Genomic DNA, 17,010 nt, shown 5'->3' on the forward strand with positions numbered 1-17,010 from the left:
TCTCATGTTCTGGTTCTAGGTCACCTCCCAGACCGAGTCCGGGCGGTCTTCACTACTCGGATGAGGACATCTGCAACAACTACAACGGAGCAGTTCTGACGGAGAGCACAACGCTCACTGAAAAACCCACCGAAGTCTCGGAGTCAGAGGTAGCTCATGTTTAAGTCTCCTTAAAGCACACTTATGATGATTGTTAAAAATCACATTGCCTCTGTCTACCCCTCGTGCATCCAGATGACAGACAGCGACTACGAGGACGAGCAGCCCAAGCACTCTTTCGTCAACCACTACATGAGCGACCCCACCTACTACAACTCGTGGAAGCGGCAACCCAAAGGCCTCAAACCTCTCGGCTCGCCCTTCAGCTACGAGGAGTGCGCCGCCGCCGCCGACTCGGAGCCGTACTACCAGACCGTGGTCACCCAACACAATGCGGGCGGCGTCTACACCCCCACGGGACAGCCGGCGCTCGCCCACGCCAACCCAAACACCAACCCGCCCGGCTCACGCACACCCGTGACGGGATTCTCCTCCTTTGTGTGAGCGGAATTGTGCGCTGCGTGACGCTCTTTGGATGGGGAACTCACTTTTTGGACAAAAAAAGCGGATGGCTTGAGGGAAGGGGGGACTTGAACTTAATGCCTCCCGGAAAAAAAAAACTGACGCAACACTCTTCTCCTCTTCACAAAGCTCTCCAGCGCTTTCATGCTTGAGTGTCACTGTGTTCCCACAACACACACACACACACACACACGCACACACACACACGCTTTCAGCATCCCCACTGTCATTCCCACTTCTACTTGGACACTGCAGAGACTCTCGGAGAAGAGAACCAAGCCGGTGCAACATGGAAGAATCAGCACAAAAAAAAACAACAACAATAACAAAAAAGCTTCTTGTCGTCTGTCTTTACACATCCACGCACACACTCCAAAAATGCACATGTTGCACCAGCTGATGTGACGTCTTTTTGGGTTGAGATGACGGCATCGGAGCAAGAACAGTGGACTTGCTGTGCAAATATGAAGATGACAGCTTTAAAACACATGGGGGGGGGGGGGATAAAAGGGAGTGTTAATCACTGTTTCAGGATGTGTGTCTGCGTGTGTGTGAATTGTTGTTTCTGAGTTTCTGAATTTCTTTCGATTTGATTTTATTCTCCCATCATGTGACGCTCGGGGGGGTATTGTTTTTTTGTTTGTTTGTTTTCGAAGTTTGAGTTTGACGCATGCGCACAGAAAGCATCTTCGTTAATCGCGACGCGCACCATTGTGTGTTTATATTTTTTTAAATGAATTTTGTACATGTAAAACAAATTCAAAGTGGCCGAGCTTTGACTCCAATGGATCGGGCTGATGTACACACATGCACACATGTTTGTACTCCTCATGTATTATTTAAAGTTTCCAGCCAGCCAGCAGCCTCCAGCACTCTGTCACACGTTTTAATGCCTCTCTGGTGAGTGAATAAATGGTCATTGTTAAACTGTGTGCCTATGGCCCTATTTTATTTTATTTTTTTGTACAGCAAGTACAGAATTAAAAAATATATATGCTGAATATTATTGTCATACTAAGTACATATTTGCACGAGCTGATATGTAATTTAATTTAGGATATAAAAATGTATTTGGTCTTTATTCGATAGAAATACAAGAATATTCTGTTTTTAAATGAAATAACATCAAGCATTTTACAATCTGTTAATTTCATTCATTTTTAAAAAAATTAATTTTCCAAACCGCTCATTGACATTTTTGGTAAATAACCATTTAAAATATTTTGTACATAAAACCATTCATTGTAGTTACACACCGGAGCCTCCAACAAATTCGTCAATCTCAGTTGAACAGCGAGGCTCATTAAAAGTAGTCTAAACTTTTCTAACAATTTAAAGATGAACGAAATTAGCCACGATAACAATGGCCATTGGGAAACGTGAAAAATGAAGGGAAATAAGATCAAACGGGGGGAAAGGGACAAGGAAAAAAAAAGAACCGTGGCACGTTGTCGAGAAGTATCCTGGCCACACGGGGGCACTGTGGTTCGCTCCACGTCCTTAAGATAACCGGATGTAAAGAGCGTCGACATGGCGGATTTTCTACTACCGTCGTAATGGCTTTTTTGTATGTGTTCAACGAAAGCAAGTATTGATTCGGAAATTAATTCAAAAACGTGGATGTTGTTTTGAAAACGTACAGCATTTCTGGCACCGGAGTGACGGTTTTGCCCAAGCCGATCACTGTGCTGTCCAGTTCGGTGTGGTGAGTTTACATCTCCTCGTTCTCCATCGTATGGATTTGATCTTATTGACCCAAGCACCTCTTTCTCTCTTTTACATCCTAGTTTGGACTGGATGATTTTGCAGTCCCCTATTTTGGTATATGATTTCACAAGTATCAATCGAATTGCTGTGTTTGTGGATTTAAAGAGGTGGTTCAGCAAATCGCGGAGTGAGGACACAGTGCTCGTGGGCACTTTCAAACGAAGAGGCCAACCATTCCTCAAAAATGTAATACACATTACTGATTTTGCTGTGACGTGCAATGATGCTACTGATAAGCAACTACTCAGTGCAATAAACAAGGATTGTGGGAACATATGACAGGCTTGGACTGGGGCAGGGGCTGGGACCTGGCATTTTTGGCCAAGCCTGGCTCTTGAATAATTAGTGGAGCATTGGGTTTTGTCAATTCAATATCCTGAGGTTAAATGTTATGTAAATAAAAGGCTCATACTCATGCATGACACCACCCAAGATAATTTAAAAAAAAAGGGGGCGAAGTTGGCTTCAGCCATGCTTAGAAACAAATGAATAATAGCATTTTCTTATAGTGTTTTTTTTAAAAGAATTATTGTAGTATTATTGTCATGTAAAACACTTCAAGGTTAAGGAGGCTTTCTCAAGTGCTCTCAGTCTGGATGTGAAGTCATTCGTTTATCTAAATTACTTTAATTTCCAGTTTGCATGTTCCCTCCGTGCCTGTGTGGGTTTTTCCGGGTACTCCGTTTTCTTTCCATATTCCAAAAACATGCATGGCTGGTTAATGGAACACTCGAAATTGTCCTTCGGTGTGATTCTGAGCACGAAGAGTTGTTTCTCTATGTGTGCCCTGCGATTGGCTGGCAACCGGTTCAGGGTGCCCCCCGCCTACTGCCCGAAGACGGCTGGGATAGGCTCCAGCACCCCCCGCAACCCTTGTGAGGATAAAGCGGATCAGAAAATGGATGGATGAATATACATTATACCCACATTTGCAATAACTTAGTCTAGTTATTTTAAAAAAGTGGCTGGGAAGTGTCGTTGACAGTGCCGAAAGGTCATCAGGGGTGATTTTACTGATGTCTCCCAGGTTTACAGTGCCTTGCATAAGTATTAGTCCCCTTGAACTTTTTGCTACAATTCCAAAACCAAACTGCCATTGAACATTTTGTTCCGATTCTTCATCTACTTTTCTTCCTTGTACTTCTACGACTACTACTTCTTTTATTCTTTGACTTATTTTTGTTCTTCTTGGGCTTGTTTTGTTAACATGAATCAACTTTTTTGTGTTTTGTTAGTGTCCTGCCATCAATCCGACTGCGAGGAGTCGTCAGCAAACCAGAGTGGAAGTTGTATTGTTGAAAAGCTTCAAAAAGGGAGCAGTAAAGATGTGTGAAGTGACTCCCGTGGATGAGTTGATGAGGAAAGTCCTCCTTCCGGAGCCACAGCTCATCATTTTGGCCCTGCCACCCCCTTTTCTGCCAACGGCCGATGAACCGAGCATCGTTTGGCCCAAGTGGCTCATTGCCTTCGAACGCTACCTGGACGCACTCGACGACGAGAAGCTGACTGACGCCAGTAAATGTATGCTTCTGCACAACTGTCTGGGCCCAGAGGGTCAGCGCGTCTTCGCCACGCTGGTCCCGCGGGAAAAGTCGTACGTGTCGGCCGTCTCGGCGCTGACCGCCTACTTCAGCGCCGGCCGCAACACTCGGGCGCGTTTGCTCCGATTCCACCAAAGGACTCAGATGGACGGTGAGAGCACGGATGACTTTGTGGCGGCGTTGGAGGCGCTGCTGGCGCCCGGCGACCGCACGGGCGAGGAACTGATCCTAACTCAGCTGACTGAAAAAACCAATCTGCCGCAGCTCAGGGAGCGTCTGCGCTCGCAAAGGGAAACCCTCACGCTCGCCGCCGCCCTGCGCATCGCAAACGAGGTGGAGTCTGGAGTCGTCAACGGGCCTGACTTCGAGCCTCTTGTGCAACAACGCAAAGGAGGAAGGCCTCGGCGTGGGGAGAGAGTTGCGGTTGCAACCCGAAGGTCCAAACGCAAAGTCACCTGTAGCCCTCGCGAAAACAACCCGACGGATGATAACGTCGATGATGATTGCGATGATGATGACAACGGTCGCGCCTCATCGTCGCCCTTCAAACTGGAGGAATTCTTGGACGAGCCAAGTACGGAAGGCAACGCAAAGATGCGTAAAACGTTTGCCTGCGCCATCTGCATCGACAGACACTTCGTCAGCGCGCACAAGCTGGCGCGACACATGAGGACGCACACGCAGGAGAAGCCCTTCCGCTGCCCCGTCTGCCCCACCGTCTTCAGCCAGTCGTACCACCTGACGCGGCACATGCGAGTGCAGCACAACGCCGCCCAGCACGTGTGCTCGACGTGCTGCGACAGCTTCGGGAGCGCCGAGGAGCTCAAGAGCCACAAGAAGGCGCACGTGGCGCAGTTCCTGCTGTGTCCCTACTGTCCTGAGAGGTCGCCCAACGACGCGGCTTTTTTACGCCACCTCGCGTATCACGAGGAGCACCGACGGGGAACCGCTGAGGCAACACCGGGGAAGGACGTCCAAGCCAATACGGAGGAAATCCAGACCGACACGACGGAGTCATTGATGGACTATGTCGGAAGCGTTGCCGGTGGCGGCTCCGATGAAAATAAGGAATCCGACGTTCGCGTCGAGACGGAAACGACGCCGACTTGCCGCGAAGGGGTAAGCGGCGCGAGCGTCCCCTGCAAGAAAACCCACGTGTGCCCCGTGTGCAACGTGACCTTACCCTACGCCGGCAAGCTCAAGCGGCACATGCGCACGCACACCAAAGAGAAGCCCTTCCGGTGCACGGTGTGCTCGCTGGCTTTCAGCCAGTCGTACCACCGCAACCGCCACATGAAGAAACAGCACGGCGTGCGGCAGCTCGGCTGCCGCAGGTGCGGAAAGACAATGGCGAGCTGGGCCAAGCTGAAGCAGCACCGGAAGACGCACGCGGGCAAAGAGCTGACGTGCCCCGCCTGCAACAAGAGCTTCAAGGAGAAAGCCCACCTGGAGAGCCACCTCAAGTTCCATAAGAAGATCCCGCGCAGCCCTCACTCGCTCATCTGCGAAGAGTGCGGCAAAGTGTTCGGACGCAGGTACCACCTGAAGAGGCACGTTCTGGTGCATTGCCGGGCCGCCAACAACGAGCGCTACACCTGCGCCGAGTGTCACAAGAACTACGCCTCGGCGGAGGACCTGAAGAAGCACCTGATCAATCACGCCAAGGAGAAGAGCGGAACGTGCCCGCGCTGCGACCGGAACTTCGGCAGCCGCGAGGAGCTGGAGGCGCACGCGGCGGCACACAGCACCTCCTACCTGTGCAGCGTCTGCGGTAAGAAGTTCAAGGTGGAGGCGGTGCTGAAGAAGCACGAGGAGAAGCACAAGGGCCAGCACTACCACTGCGCCGTGTGCAGCAAGCACTTCGGCGACCTGGCGCAGTACCGGCGGCACGCGGAGATGCACGACCGGCGCGAGAGCAAATGCCCGCACTGCGAATGCGTCTTCCTCAAGCACACCACCTTCAAGTATCACCTCCAAACGCACACCGAGGAGAGACCCCACCGGTGCGACTACTGCACGGACACCTTCGTGGACAACGAGGAGCTGGAGCGCCACCGCCTCAAGCACAGGAAGTTCCGCAAGGAGCGCCCGTACAACTGCACGCGCTGCGACGCCGCCTTCGCCGCGCTGGCCGAGCTGACGGCGCACTTGGAGGGCCACAAGGGCGAGGCTCCGCACAGCTGCGACATCTGCGGCCGCACCTTCCTCAACGCCGGCAAGCTGGAGAAGCACCTGAGCATCCACACGGGCGAGCGGCCCCACCTGTGCCCGCACTGCGGAAACGGCTTCCCGACGGCCGCCAACCTCAAGCAGCACATTTACTCGCACACGGGCGAGAAGCCCTTCGCCTGCTCCGAGTGCAGCAAGACCTTCCGCTCGGCCAGCGGCCTGCGGCTGCACGGCCGGCGGCACATGGACGCGCCGCCCAGCTTTCGGTGCGCCGACTGCGGCAGGACTTACGGCCGCATGACCGAGCTGAGGATGCACCAGCGCTACCACACGGGGGACAGGCCCTACACGTGCGTCAGCTGCACCAAAACCTTCGTCAGCAAGCACAAGCTGATGGTGCACGCTCGCATACACACGGGAGAGAGGCCGTACTCGTGTCCCTACTGCAAGCAGACCTTCAGACAGACGGGAGACAGAAACAGACACATCAATAAGTTCCACTCGAAAGATTCGGAACTGCTTTCGACTCCGGGGTGGTGATGGCTGTGTCGTTTCAGGAAATGGCGTCATCCTGCCAGTGGCGGTTCTGGGGGGGGCCAATGGGGGCCCAGTGCCCCTGTTGCACCGATTCTGGCCACCCCTGTGCCCCCCCCCCTCCGAGCGTAGATTACGCAGTCGTGCCGAGTCGCTGATGCGAAAGGTGGAACCAAAGTGCGTGATTTAACATTCTAGTCGGACCCTTTAGTGCGCTGCGCCACTTAAAAATGAGCGGGAAAATGAGAAGCAGTCCGCAGAGAAGGAAATTACCACGACACGAGTGCTATTTGCGTGTGTGTGTGTGTGTGTGTACCTTTTTTTAGTCTCCCTTTTTATTTTAACTTTTATTTAACAGGATCAATATATAAGACATTGCCTCTTAAAATTTGGATAATTATATGCATGTAAAACATCTAGCTTCAGTGTATTTGCATTTTTTGTCCCCGGCAGGCTGGTACCATATCATCCCCTGGCTTGAATATTCTCAACAGATTGACACGGCGTATTGTTACGCTTGCAGACATTTTAGCCTTCCTAATACTGTTTTTTTCTCATCGCTGTAATGTTATGACTACAATTTCAAAGTCTGAAGAAATAAAAAGTCAAATAAGATTTCAAATCTGTCTTTTTAGCCCTGGGTTGAATGTGCCCCCCCCCATCAAAACCCCTGGCCCCAGCCCGGCCCCCTCAGTGAAATTGATCCAGAACCGCCACTGCATCCTGCAGCAGCAATGACAGAATCGGCCCAAAGCCATGTTTCCACCCAGCGCTCCCATTCACTCACGGTAGGGTTAAGATCAGTCAAACAAGAAGATTTTGGTGGTCTCGTTTTCAAATCCTGTTTGTCAGCAGACTAGGGTGTCTAAATTTCACTCTCTGTTTTGTGATACAGTGAAACTCCTCTACAACGAAATCATGTTTGTGACGAGATTTTTCACAACAGGGGTTTTTTCACTGTAGCAAATTTGATCTCAGATGTAAACACACACTGACACACACAAAAACGTACGTGTATACACACACACACACAAACGTATGTGTACTCTTTATTTTTATTCCAATAGCTCGTCTTGCAAACCACTGAGCTCAGCGAGCCCCCATCGCCTGCCTCGTTGCACCTTGAGTAAGTACGAGCGATAATGTGATAAAGTATGACAACAGTTGTCATATCAGTTTTATTTTAAAACTTGTGGTGTTTTCAAGAAACAGGCTTGCATTTCTTTATACTCACTTTTGTTTGTATTTTATTTGTTTTTTATTTTTATTTTTTTAAGTGAAACGAGGCAAGCCTGACAAAAAAGGGCAGTTGGGTTTTGGAACGTTGGCCGTAACAAGTTGTTACCGGTACTGTAAAAAGTGTTATATTTGAGTGAAGCTTATGCCATAATCAAGAGAAGTGTGTTTTTGAACAATATTTGCTTGGAATGAAACATTCAACACAGTCTCAAAACGTACTGGTATTATTCAGTACACGTATTAATAAAGGTTTTCTTATCTTATCTTATTCAATATTGGCGACTACTCAAATGTAAATACTTGTGCTCGGCCTGAATAAAAAGTTATATCATTCATCCCTCACCCAAACTAAATGTGCCAAGCATTCAAGTGTTTTTTTACTGAGACAGGGATTGAAGTGTGAATAAAATGTCAAATAAATGGAACTCGTTTATATTATGTACAGTCGGTTCAACAAACGTCATTGTAACATTGAGATTGTAAAAATAAACTGTTGTCTTGTAAAAAAATACGGTTTTTTTTCATTAGTTTGTATATTGTATATAGTTTTGTGTCAAATTCGGAGCGCGATGAATTTGACGCACTTACAGTAAAGCAGCAGTTTTAATGAACGTGTATCAAAACACGTGTGGGGGGGCGTGAATAATAATTAAAACTAGATTTATATTTCTAATTTTTTTTGGGCAATTTGGTATTCCTACGTATATTCATATTTTTTCATGTGTATATTTTAATTTTGAAAAAATAAAAATGTGCTTTTCGAGTGTTTGTACACGTGCTCGTGTGTTGAATTTGACACGCTCATTGCAAGTCGCCTCTAATCCTTTTTGGGGCAGCCCCCATCTGTGTTGTTACCACGACCACCTTTATTACTTTAAGAAGAAGAAATTGTTCAGCGTGATGATGTTTATGTCCTGCTCTCAACCAATCACGAAGGCATGACGAAACATTTCTGTTATTTGGGGGATTTTGTAATTACATTTTGAGCACGTTTTGCTCTTCCTCGGTAGGGGGCAGCACTCAATATTGACCAGCGTAACGCAACTACATTTTAGTAACCTACGAGGAAACAAAAACATGCAAACGCTCGTCAACAGCTTCGCGTTGCGGGTTTCTTCACTTATTTCCATGCTAATATGACGTTGACGTGTGTGAATATCGTAATTTTGGCAGTAAATTGACGTCTTTAAAAACTCATTGAGTTTAGAGTACTCAGTGTTAAGATAGATCAGTAACATCGCTTCTTTACGTTAGCGACGCATTGTCGCTTTCGTTGAACTACAGTATAGCTAGTTTAATCGTACAAATCTCGAAAAGTGAAGAGTTACACGCAGTGTCATTCAACGACGCTGTCTAAAAAACGACTCTTAATTCCCGAGAAAAGTGTTAGCTAATGCTATGTTAGCTTGTTGTCAGGCGTAACGTTCGTGTCATACTTAATAACATGCATAACAAATTGTCTCACGGGGTATGTAAAATCAGATAGTGGAGTTATTCCGTCACAATGGCTGCATTGGGTTTTACCCTTGCCAGAAAACAGGACATTTTCAGCATCGAGGCGTTTGAGTCATCACCTTCCCAAACAAGCAGCACCTCTGGCGGACAAGAGGCCAGACAATTCTATGAAAACCTCCTCAAAGATGATCAAGTGACTTTGAAAAGACAATGTGAACAGAATCGTCGAAATAAAGAAACGAAGAGGCGATCCAGCAAAAGGGACAGTAGAAGGAGGACTGATACGGATGCCGTGGTGGCAGAAAGAGCGGCCGGAGGAGGAGAAGGCACCCGAATAAGAGAGACGTCAGGCGGGTACGTCAACTCTGAAATGTCGTCAGAGCTTCAGGGTCTCAAGCTGCTGCGCTTTGCCCAAGATGGAGACCTCACTGGGCTGAAAGACTTGCTGTCGAAGGGGGTGGACATCAACTTTCAGGTAGGTTACGTTCTTACTAGTGACGAGCGAAGTAACGATATGAACATTACACAAATAACCAACCAGGTGCACGCTCTGATTAAGATTTTGACCGGTTTTGTTTTGAATTTAATAAACATTTTAACCGTATAGATTTTTTTGTTGAATAAATTCTAAACAGCAACAACCAAAGGGAAGCACAGCTGTTTTTCTATGTAGTTAGCTTTAATTCGTTTTTTGAGCAACGTTACTTATTATTTCAGTACATGCAATATTTGGTGAAGTCAAAACTTTACTCAATACTGTGTGATAAAGTAAACTACAAGTCTCAAACGGTTGCTGGACGTCCTTCTTCTGGACACAGGCTTCTTCTGGTGTTTCTACTTGAGAGTCAACAAGACCCAGCTCTGTCTGCAACCTGAGTGCTGTCTTCAGCAATAACTAAACTTCAAGGCTAATTGCCCATTTTTGCTACAGTTCAGGAATAAGTGGACACTCTTCATTGGTTTTCCAGGATACCTTTTTTTGGACAGGTCTGATGTGCGCAAGCTGGTCTGGACAAAGAGCCGCTGTGAGGCTCCTGCTGGAGCAAGGCGCCGCCTGGGTGGGCGTTGTCGACACTCAGGGCAGGGATGCCAAAGATCTCGCATCGGAGGGTATGTAAACATCCGCCTCATGTTGATTTCATGACATATTGGTCAGGTGACCTATCACTCGGCTCCTCCTCAGCGGGCCAAAGCGGTGTGTTGGAGGAGCTGGAGAACTACTGCAGGAGTCCAAAGAGACAAACTGACACCAGGTTAGTTAGCCTTCCTTACTGATGTGCGAGAGCTGACCCAGACATCCAAAGTTAGTGTAGAGCCCTGCACAAAGGGAGGTGATGTTTGTGTATTTTCAAGTGAACCGTCCACAGTGAAAATTACTGTAGAGTGGAGGCGATTGTAACGTTGCCTTTTGTGTGTCCGCAGCTCGGTGCAGCCTCAGCGGTGCGGCGTGTGCGGTGTGGACCACACAAGCAGCCCATCATCACACCTCTCCTCCACACTGCATCAGTTCAATATGAAAAGACCCCCACCAAGCCCTTATTACTGTCTCCCTCCCTCCGCCAACGGTTACAAGATGATGCTCAACTGCGGCTGGCAGCCCGGCAGAGGGCTGGGTCCGGAGGGCCGGGGTTCCAAGCGACCTGTGACCACAGTCCTGAAGAGGGACCAGAAAGGCCTCGGCTACGGGGCGAGGGTGAGAGCCAGAGTGACTCACTTCAAAGCGGGGGATCGGAGTGCGGTGAAAGCAGCGCATACAGAGAAAGCGGGGCAGGGACAGAAGGGAACGACCAAAGAGGAAAGTCGGAGGAAAGAACAACAAGAGAAGGACTGGGAAAGGGACTTCCGTGTCTCTTTTTATCTGTGACGCCAACAATGCTTGTGTTATTTCACACTTGTAACACATACAAGAGCTGAAAATGCACATGTGAGTGAGAGAGAGAAAATAAAATTTTATTTTATGCTAATTTAATTTTGGTTGTAGAGTACTCTAATTACAATAACAGGTTTGCAAAGCAATGCTCCGGAATTGGGTGGCAACCCGTTCAGGGTGCCTGAAGTCAGCTGGGATCGGCTTCAACACACCTGCGATCCTCATGGGAATGAAGCGATTCAGGTAATGGATGGTTGCTCACGTCGAGAAATTTTGCTGAACAGCGTGCTAGCTGAGTTAGCTGCAATGCTCGCTTGTCAAGAACGTGCTTAGCTGTCGGAAAAGAACATTCTGGTAATATGCATCACAGGGAGTAGGAGTAGTAATATCTTAACCATGGATCGATCACCTTTATTGGTGTTTGACTTACCGGCGCCATGTTTGCAGTTCCTCACTTGGCCGCAGAAACAAGATGGCGTCAAAGTTCCATATGGTGTAAAATAGCGAGCCAACTATGTTTTTTGGTGTAAAATGGCTTGTCATAGCCTTGTATCCATACTCTTGAACAAGAAGACACCCAGTCCAGGCATATTTCAGCCTGCATTTCCTCTGTCGAAATAACAGGTAAAAAATTGATGTTTCTTCACTGTCGCCGGCGTCTATCCTTTTCGTATTTGCTAGCTAACTTCCACTCTTGTTTACTTCTCACTCGTTCCAATGGGAGATGCTAAAATGGCAATCATCATCACGTGCGTGGCAACTACGACGATTCATATGTGATATGTGGCTGTTCCTGCGGATTACTGTGCTCGATGCTCGCTGTCGTTTAGCTTTAGCAACATTAGCATGCTAGTGGATTAACCTTCAGACCATCTACTAGGAACTAACGCGATGCTTAAAATCAATATTGTGCGCTTGCTCTTTGCATATTCTGAATGTAGTTGCTGGACAAAAACGTAATTTACAAGAAGTAAACTTCCAGCGTGTTGTCAAGGTCATGTTCTTATACAATCAATATCCGATTAAATACTAAACTATCAATACGTTAAACACGTTTCGGGAATGAATCGATTGCATACATTGTTTAGTGTTTTTAGCTTTATTCACCACGTGAAGCCTCATAAAAGAAATTGAATGGCTGTTTTAAACATAACGTATGGCAGTGGAGTGTGCTTTCTCTTTTAAAAAAAATGTTACAATTACATACATATTACGTGTACATTAATATTTGAATCCTGTAATGTACATTTTCTATCCTCTACTAGGTGGTGACACACCACGTGATTAGCGGAAAGGTTGGGCAGCTACTCAAGAGACTCACCATTTGTATACATACAGCAAGCAATTAACAAAGAGACGATCACATCTCCCCATTAATACTTACGAGGCATTGTCATTTCACCTCGACAGGACTGTACCAGACTTTGGATGGAGTCAGCATCCCGTTTGTCTTTTTGTGCCGTCACAACAAGTGACTGCACGTTGACGCATCAGTGGGACCACAGACAGGACAACAATGGTCAAGTACTTTACTACCAAATGTGACATTAATGCCGCCTGGGATCATGTCGTGTCGGCATTTTGGCAGCGCTATCCCAATCCCTTCAGGTAACACAAGACACCGTCGTATCAAGTCACGTTTGTACGTCTAAGCGCTTGAAGCGTCATCGTTGTTGTCCAGCTCTCACGTTCTCACGGAGGACGTCGTGTACCGCGAAGTGACCACAGACCACAGGCTCCTCTCCAGACGTCTGCTCACCAAGACCAACCGGCTGCCTCGATGGGCCGAGCGCTTCTTCCTTGCTGGAATGTCACGCTCCGTGTACATTGTGGAGGACTCCATCGTGGACCCGATCAGCCGCAGTCTGACAACCTATACCTGGAACCTCAACCACACAACTCTCATGGTCAGAAGGCCTTTCTTGCTTTGTATGCAAGATCTGCGTTAATATTGTAGAACAACTTCATCCATTTGTCAATTTAAAATGTGTCCCAGACACTGAAAAAAAAAAGTTAAAAAAATTCGGCAAATCAAATGAAGAAAATAAAAACAAGTGTGATTTTGAAAAAATACTCGTCTGCCATACCAAAGAAGGAAGGTCAGTGGTTTGGTTATTGTCGTTGACTTAATTGCACAATACTTATTGTGACCTTATTTTAATGTTTCACTCAACAAAATACCGGAACAACAATGATAAATTATTTTGATGTACTGTATACTCAAATCATTAGGGTTTCGTGTCAAAAGATGAGTATGAGACAAACGTTCAGAACTCTAGCTTTTATACAATGGTATTTACATCGAGATGTGTTTATTTTTTGTCTTTTCAATTGAGCAAAATTATTGGAACGGACATTGTTAAATTAACTTAAAGTGACTAACATTTAATATTAAGTGGCATAACCCTCACTTGCATCAAGCCTGCGACCCTTTTGACTTCAGCAGAATGTTGTATTCTTCAGTTGAAATGCTTTTCCAGGCCTTTACTGCTGCCCTTTTTCAGTTCTGGACTCTTTCTTTTTTTTTATTTCAGTAACATTTGAATTTCAACAGTCATATCTAGTTCTAGGGGTCGCGGGGGGTGCTGGAGCCTATCCCAGCTGTCTTCGGGCAGTAGGCGGGGGACACCCTGAATCGGTTGCCAGCCAATCGCAGGGCACACAGAGACGAACAACCATCCACGCTCACATTCACACCTAGGGACAATTTAGAGCGTTCAATCAGCCTGCCACGCATGTTTTTGGAATGTGGGAGGAAACCGGAGTACCCGGAGAAAACCCACGCGACCCTAGTGAGGATCAAGCGGTTCGGAAAATGGATGGATGGATGGATATCTAGTTCTCAAGTTAATTAACTTCCATGAAACTTGACATGTGAAAACCTTATCTTACAGGGAAGATTTCCAATAGTGGCCTCTAGGTGGCAGTAATGGCCTTTTTTACAGGTGCATGTTTACAAAAGTGTTTTGTCGGACTTGTCTTTTTCTGTGTTCCCTCGCCAGTCCGTGGAGGAGCGATGTGTTTTCCGAGACTCGGCAGAACAGCCGGGCGTCACCCAGCTGAAACGAGAGGCCTGGATCACCTCCGGCATTTACGGCTTCTCCAGACCCATCCAGGTGCCTCCGTGTCTTTTTGTCCCTTTTATTTACAGCGAGGTCATAAGCACGTGCGTAAAACTCCACATCTTATTTGGGTTGTTGACACGCAGTCAACGGGTTTGTGCAAGAAAGTCCAAGTGAATTGTTCTCCGCGGGAGAACAATTCACTGTTCAAAACGGGAAGTTGTGTCCTTCATATCTTTCTTCCATGTAAAGCCGTTTCCTGTCGTCCCCCCCCCCCCCCCCCCCCGTCCGGCGCACTCAGGAGTTTGGATTGGCGCGCTTCAAAAGCAACCAAGTGAGAGCCATGAAAGGACTGGAATACGCGCTGTCGAACCTTCAAGGTGGGTCCGCGCAACGAAATGCAGTTAAAAAAACGACACACAGCGTCTAATTGGGAAACATTACTGGAGGAAAAGCTCCTCGTTCGTCCAGTCGACAAGTGAGCGATTAGTACTAGTGCAAGGGTGTCAAACTCATTTTTTGTTGCGGGCCACTTCGGAGTTACGGCTTCCCTCGGAGGGCCGATGCAAAATCTCAATGTTATTTATTACCCGTGACAGTTTGACATTACGGTACAGATTTCAGCAAGGACCATGAGAGTTGACGCACATGATTTGCTCCCGCGGGTCACATAAAATGACATGGCGGGCCGGATCTGGCCCCCGGGCGTTGACTTTGACACCTGTGTTCTAGTGAGTACAATTAGGTAGTTTCACACAGCATTTTTTGGACGGCGCAAACGTGAATGTGAGGATATTTCCTAACCGTCAAGTCAAATGTTCGATGCGAGTGCATGGAGGAGGCGGCCAGTGAAGGGCAGCGCAGTCAACCACAATTTCAATCACTTTATTTTTTTTTTTTGTCATTCATCCACTGTGTATTAGACACTGTGCAAAACACCCGAAACAAAAGCGCGTGTCGGGATAGTCCAGTGAAACATCCCTGTGAAATGTCATCGCCAATTCATTCATACTGCTGGGTCAAAAGTAACCCAAAATTGGATGAGATAGCTCACCCAGTGCTAGTCAATGCTAATTTATTGGGTCGAGGATTTCACATTGGGTCAAGGTTTTGAAACAATGAAGCGTAACCCCCCCCCCCCCCCCCCCCACATACACACTTATGAGTTACCGTGAGCAAAAAAAGCGGGTGAGCCAGTTGTCAGTCTAGCTGTGGTGACGAATCATGCTAATTTAATCGCTGACATTTTCAAGGAATATTGAATTTACTTAAACATAGTCAGGGATGGCTCCAGGTTTTTTTTTCTCTTCCAGCGCTAAAGTGGCTTGACTGATACACGGGGGAGGAGATGTTCTAAATATATTTTTGAATCTCAAATAAGATGCTGGAGGGGTTTAACTGAGGCTAAACAGATTTCTGACGCGGGTGTCGCACCCCTAGCCCCGGTGTAGTGCCTGATCTGCATTCCATTTATTTATTTAAGTAGCTTGTGACTAGAGCACATGTGACCAATATTTCCTGACACGTAGCTAAAATGTATGTGTGAATGTGGTACGCCTCCGTATTATTCAGAAAAACAAATACAAATACATGTTTTTTGAACTAGCTGTTTGGGACCCAACCAAAGTGGGTACCTGATCTGTTGTAGCGGCATGTTGTCCAACATGGCGGGTGCTTTCAGGTCAGGTCAGACACGAATACAATGCAACGTGTCTGAAACTGGCGTCAAAGTCACACCCAGCGTTTTTGGTTTTGTGCATTTGCGTGTACGCAGGAGAGACGCTGCAACGGCTGCTCCGGGGATCGGTGAAGGAAACCTCCGACGTGGCGAAAGGAGCCCCTCAGAGCCTGGCCTCCACCGCTTCGACCACGCAGAACCCTCAGCATTACGTTTGACGGAGGAGCGATTGAATGATCACAACGCTTCTCTTCTTCGTCATCATCCAGTTTGAAGGGTCTGCAAGGTTTGGACCAGCAGCGCATTTCACCGCGGCGACCATCATTTCAGCACAGTATCATAAGCTACAATTATCTCTTTTGATGGTGAATGATCATATTCTTCCTTCGTACTTTGTGATATCGTTTCCCCACTTTTGAATGTCTTAAAAAAACAAACCCATTTGACGTCACAAAAGCATGCGGCGACGGCAATCAACCCGCAGGCAAAGCTCATTATTTACTTATGCCTGAAAAAAACACTTTCGTCGAGTGGGTGTGCAAGGCTGGAATCCTGTTTACACAGCACAAGAAAAAAGTGAAAAATGACGCACGCGGGCGACGGTCCTGGTGCATCGAGGCCTGCTGATGTCATTACGATGGCACATATCAATGACTGCAAAGGTGTAATGGTCACAGGCAAAATTGTTGCTGGTTATGACCGGTTTTGCCAATTAATTATGTTTGTGTAGGCTATTTAGGGTATTGAGAATCTACTGTCGATCGACTTGGTCTTTTCTTTCATTTCGCCCTTTATATAAAAGTGGGTTCTTTTTGTAGGCTTCGTGTGGGGGCTGAAATGCTTTAAAAATGCTGGAATTTCAATGTTGGTCAATGTTTAAAAAGATGTTCCATTTTTCACAAGGATTAATGTCATGTATTTCTTTCGCAGTAAAAAAAAATTGAGGGAGAAATTGAATAAAATGTGCATACATATGTGTTTTCTTTACATTCCCTACACAGGACTTAAATTATATAAAACACTGATGGAAAACGTCATTTGTTTTTTAAAGGACCTTTTCTAAGAATAAAGGCATGGCAAAATAAGTTATATTGTGAGGGGAAACAATATAAAGTCACGGAAAATGACCATTTC

The 17,010-nt window shown here is 46.8% G+C and overlaps 4 protein-coding genes across 8 annotated transcripts in view; all 4 read left to right on the top strand.

Moving 5' to 3' along the window:
- sdk1b (sidekick cell adhesion molecule 1b) overlaps positions 1–1,488 on the top strand; it is a 231,969-nt gene extending 230,481 nt beyond the window's left edge. For all 3 annotated transcript variants that reach the window (XM_086119285.1, XM_086119284.1, XM_086119287.1), the window contains 2 exons: positions 20–149; positions 235–1,488. In XM_086119285.1, coding sequence (XP_085975411.1) covers positions 20–149; positions 235–543 — 439 coding nt within the window. In that variant the 3' untranslated portion in view covers positions 544–1,488. The remainder of the gene's footprint in view (positions 1–19; positions 150–234) is intronic.
- Positions 1,489–2,086: 598 nt separating this feature from the next.
- LOC147200064 (uncharacterized) lies at positions 2,087–8,320 on the top strand. 2 transcript variants are annotated; one of them, XM_086119596.1, is made up of 3 exons: positions 2,087–2,266; positions 2,349–2,514; positions 3,564–8,320. In XM_086119596.1, the coding sequence occupies exons 2-3, from the start codon at positions 2,359–2,361 to the stop codon at positions 6,576–6,578; spliced, it is 3,171 nt and encodes a 1,056-aa protein (XP_085975722.1). In that variant the 5' UTR covers positions 2,087–2,266; positions 2,349–2,358; the 3' UTR covers positions 6,579–8,320. The 2 variants fall into 2 exon arrangements, with proteins under 2 accessions (XP_085975722.1, XP_085975723.1); XM_086119597.1 differs by lacking the exon at positions 2,349–2,514.
- Positions 8,321–8,883: 563 nt separating this feature from the next.
- Positions 8,884–11,235, top strand: gpank1 (G patch domain and ankyrin repeats 1). The gene is made up of 4 exons (XM_086119598.1): positions 8,884–9,741; positions 10,235–10,376; positions 10,450–10,519; positions 10,689–11,235. The coding sequence occupies exons 1-4, from the start codon at positions 9,316–9,318 to the stop codon at positions 11,128–11,130; spliced, it is 1,080 nt and encodes a 359-aa protein (XP_085975724.1). The 5' UTR covers positions 8,884–9,315; the 3' UTR covers positions 11,131–11,235.
- Positions 11,236–11,609: 374 nt separating this feature from the next.
- LOC147200066 (PRELI domain-containing protein 1, mitochondrial-like) lies at positions 11,610–16,850 on the top strand. Of its 2 annotated transcripts, XM_086119599.1 has the most exons (7): positions 11,610–11,760; positions 12,402–12,431; positions 12,547–12,744; positions 12,818–13,043; positions 14,139–14,252; positions 14,500–14,578; positions 15,973–16,850. In XM_086119599.1, the coding sequence occupies exons 3-7, from the start codon at positions 12,653–12,655 to the stop codon at positions 16,092–16,094; spliced, it is 633 nt and encodes a 210-aa protein (XP_085975725.1). In that variant the 5' UTR covers positions 11,610–11,760; positions 12,402–12,431; positions 12,547–12,652; the 3' UTR covers positions 16,095–16,850. The 2 variants fall into 2 exon arrangements, with proteins under 2 accessions (XP_085975725.1, XP_085975726.1); XM_086119600.1 differs by lacking the exon at positions 12,402–12,431 and having other exon boundaries at positions 11,612–11,760.
- Positions 16,851–17,010: the final 160 nt, after the last annotated feature.

The sequence above is a fragment of the Hippocampus guttulatus genome, chromosome 9, assembly GCF_054856545.1.
Source record: "Hippocampus guttulatus isolate MCC_2025c chromosome 9, RoL_Hgut_1.0, whole genome shotgun sequence".
Taxonomy (NCBI): Eukaryota; Metazoa; Chordata; class Actinopteri; order Syngnathiformes; family Syngnathidae; genus Hippocampus; species Hippocampus guttulatus.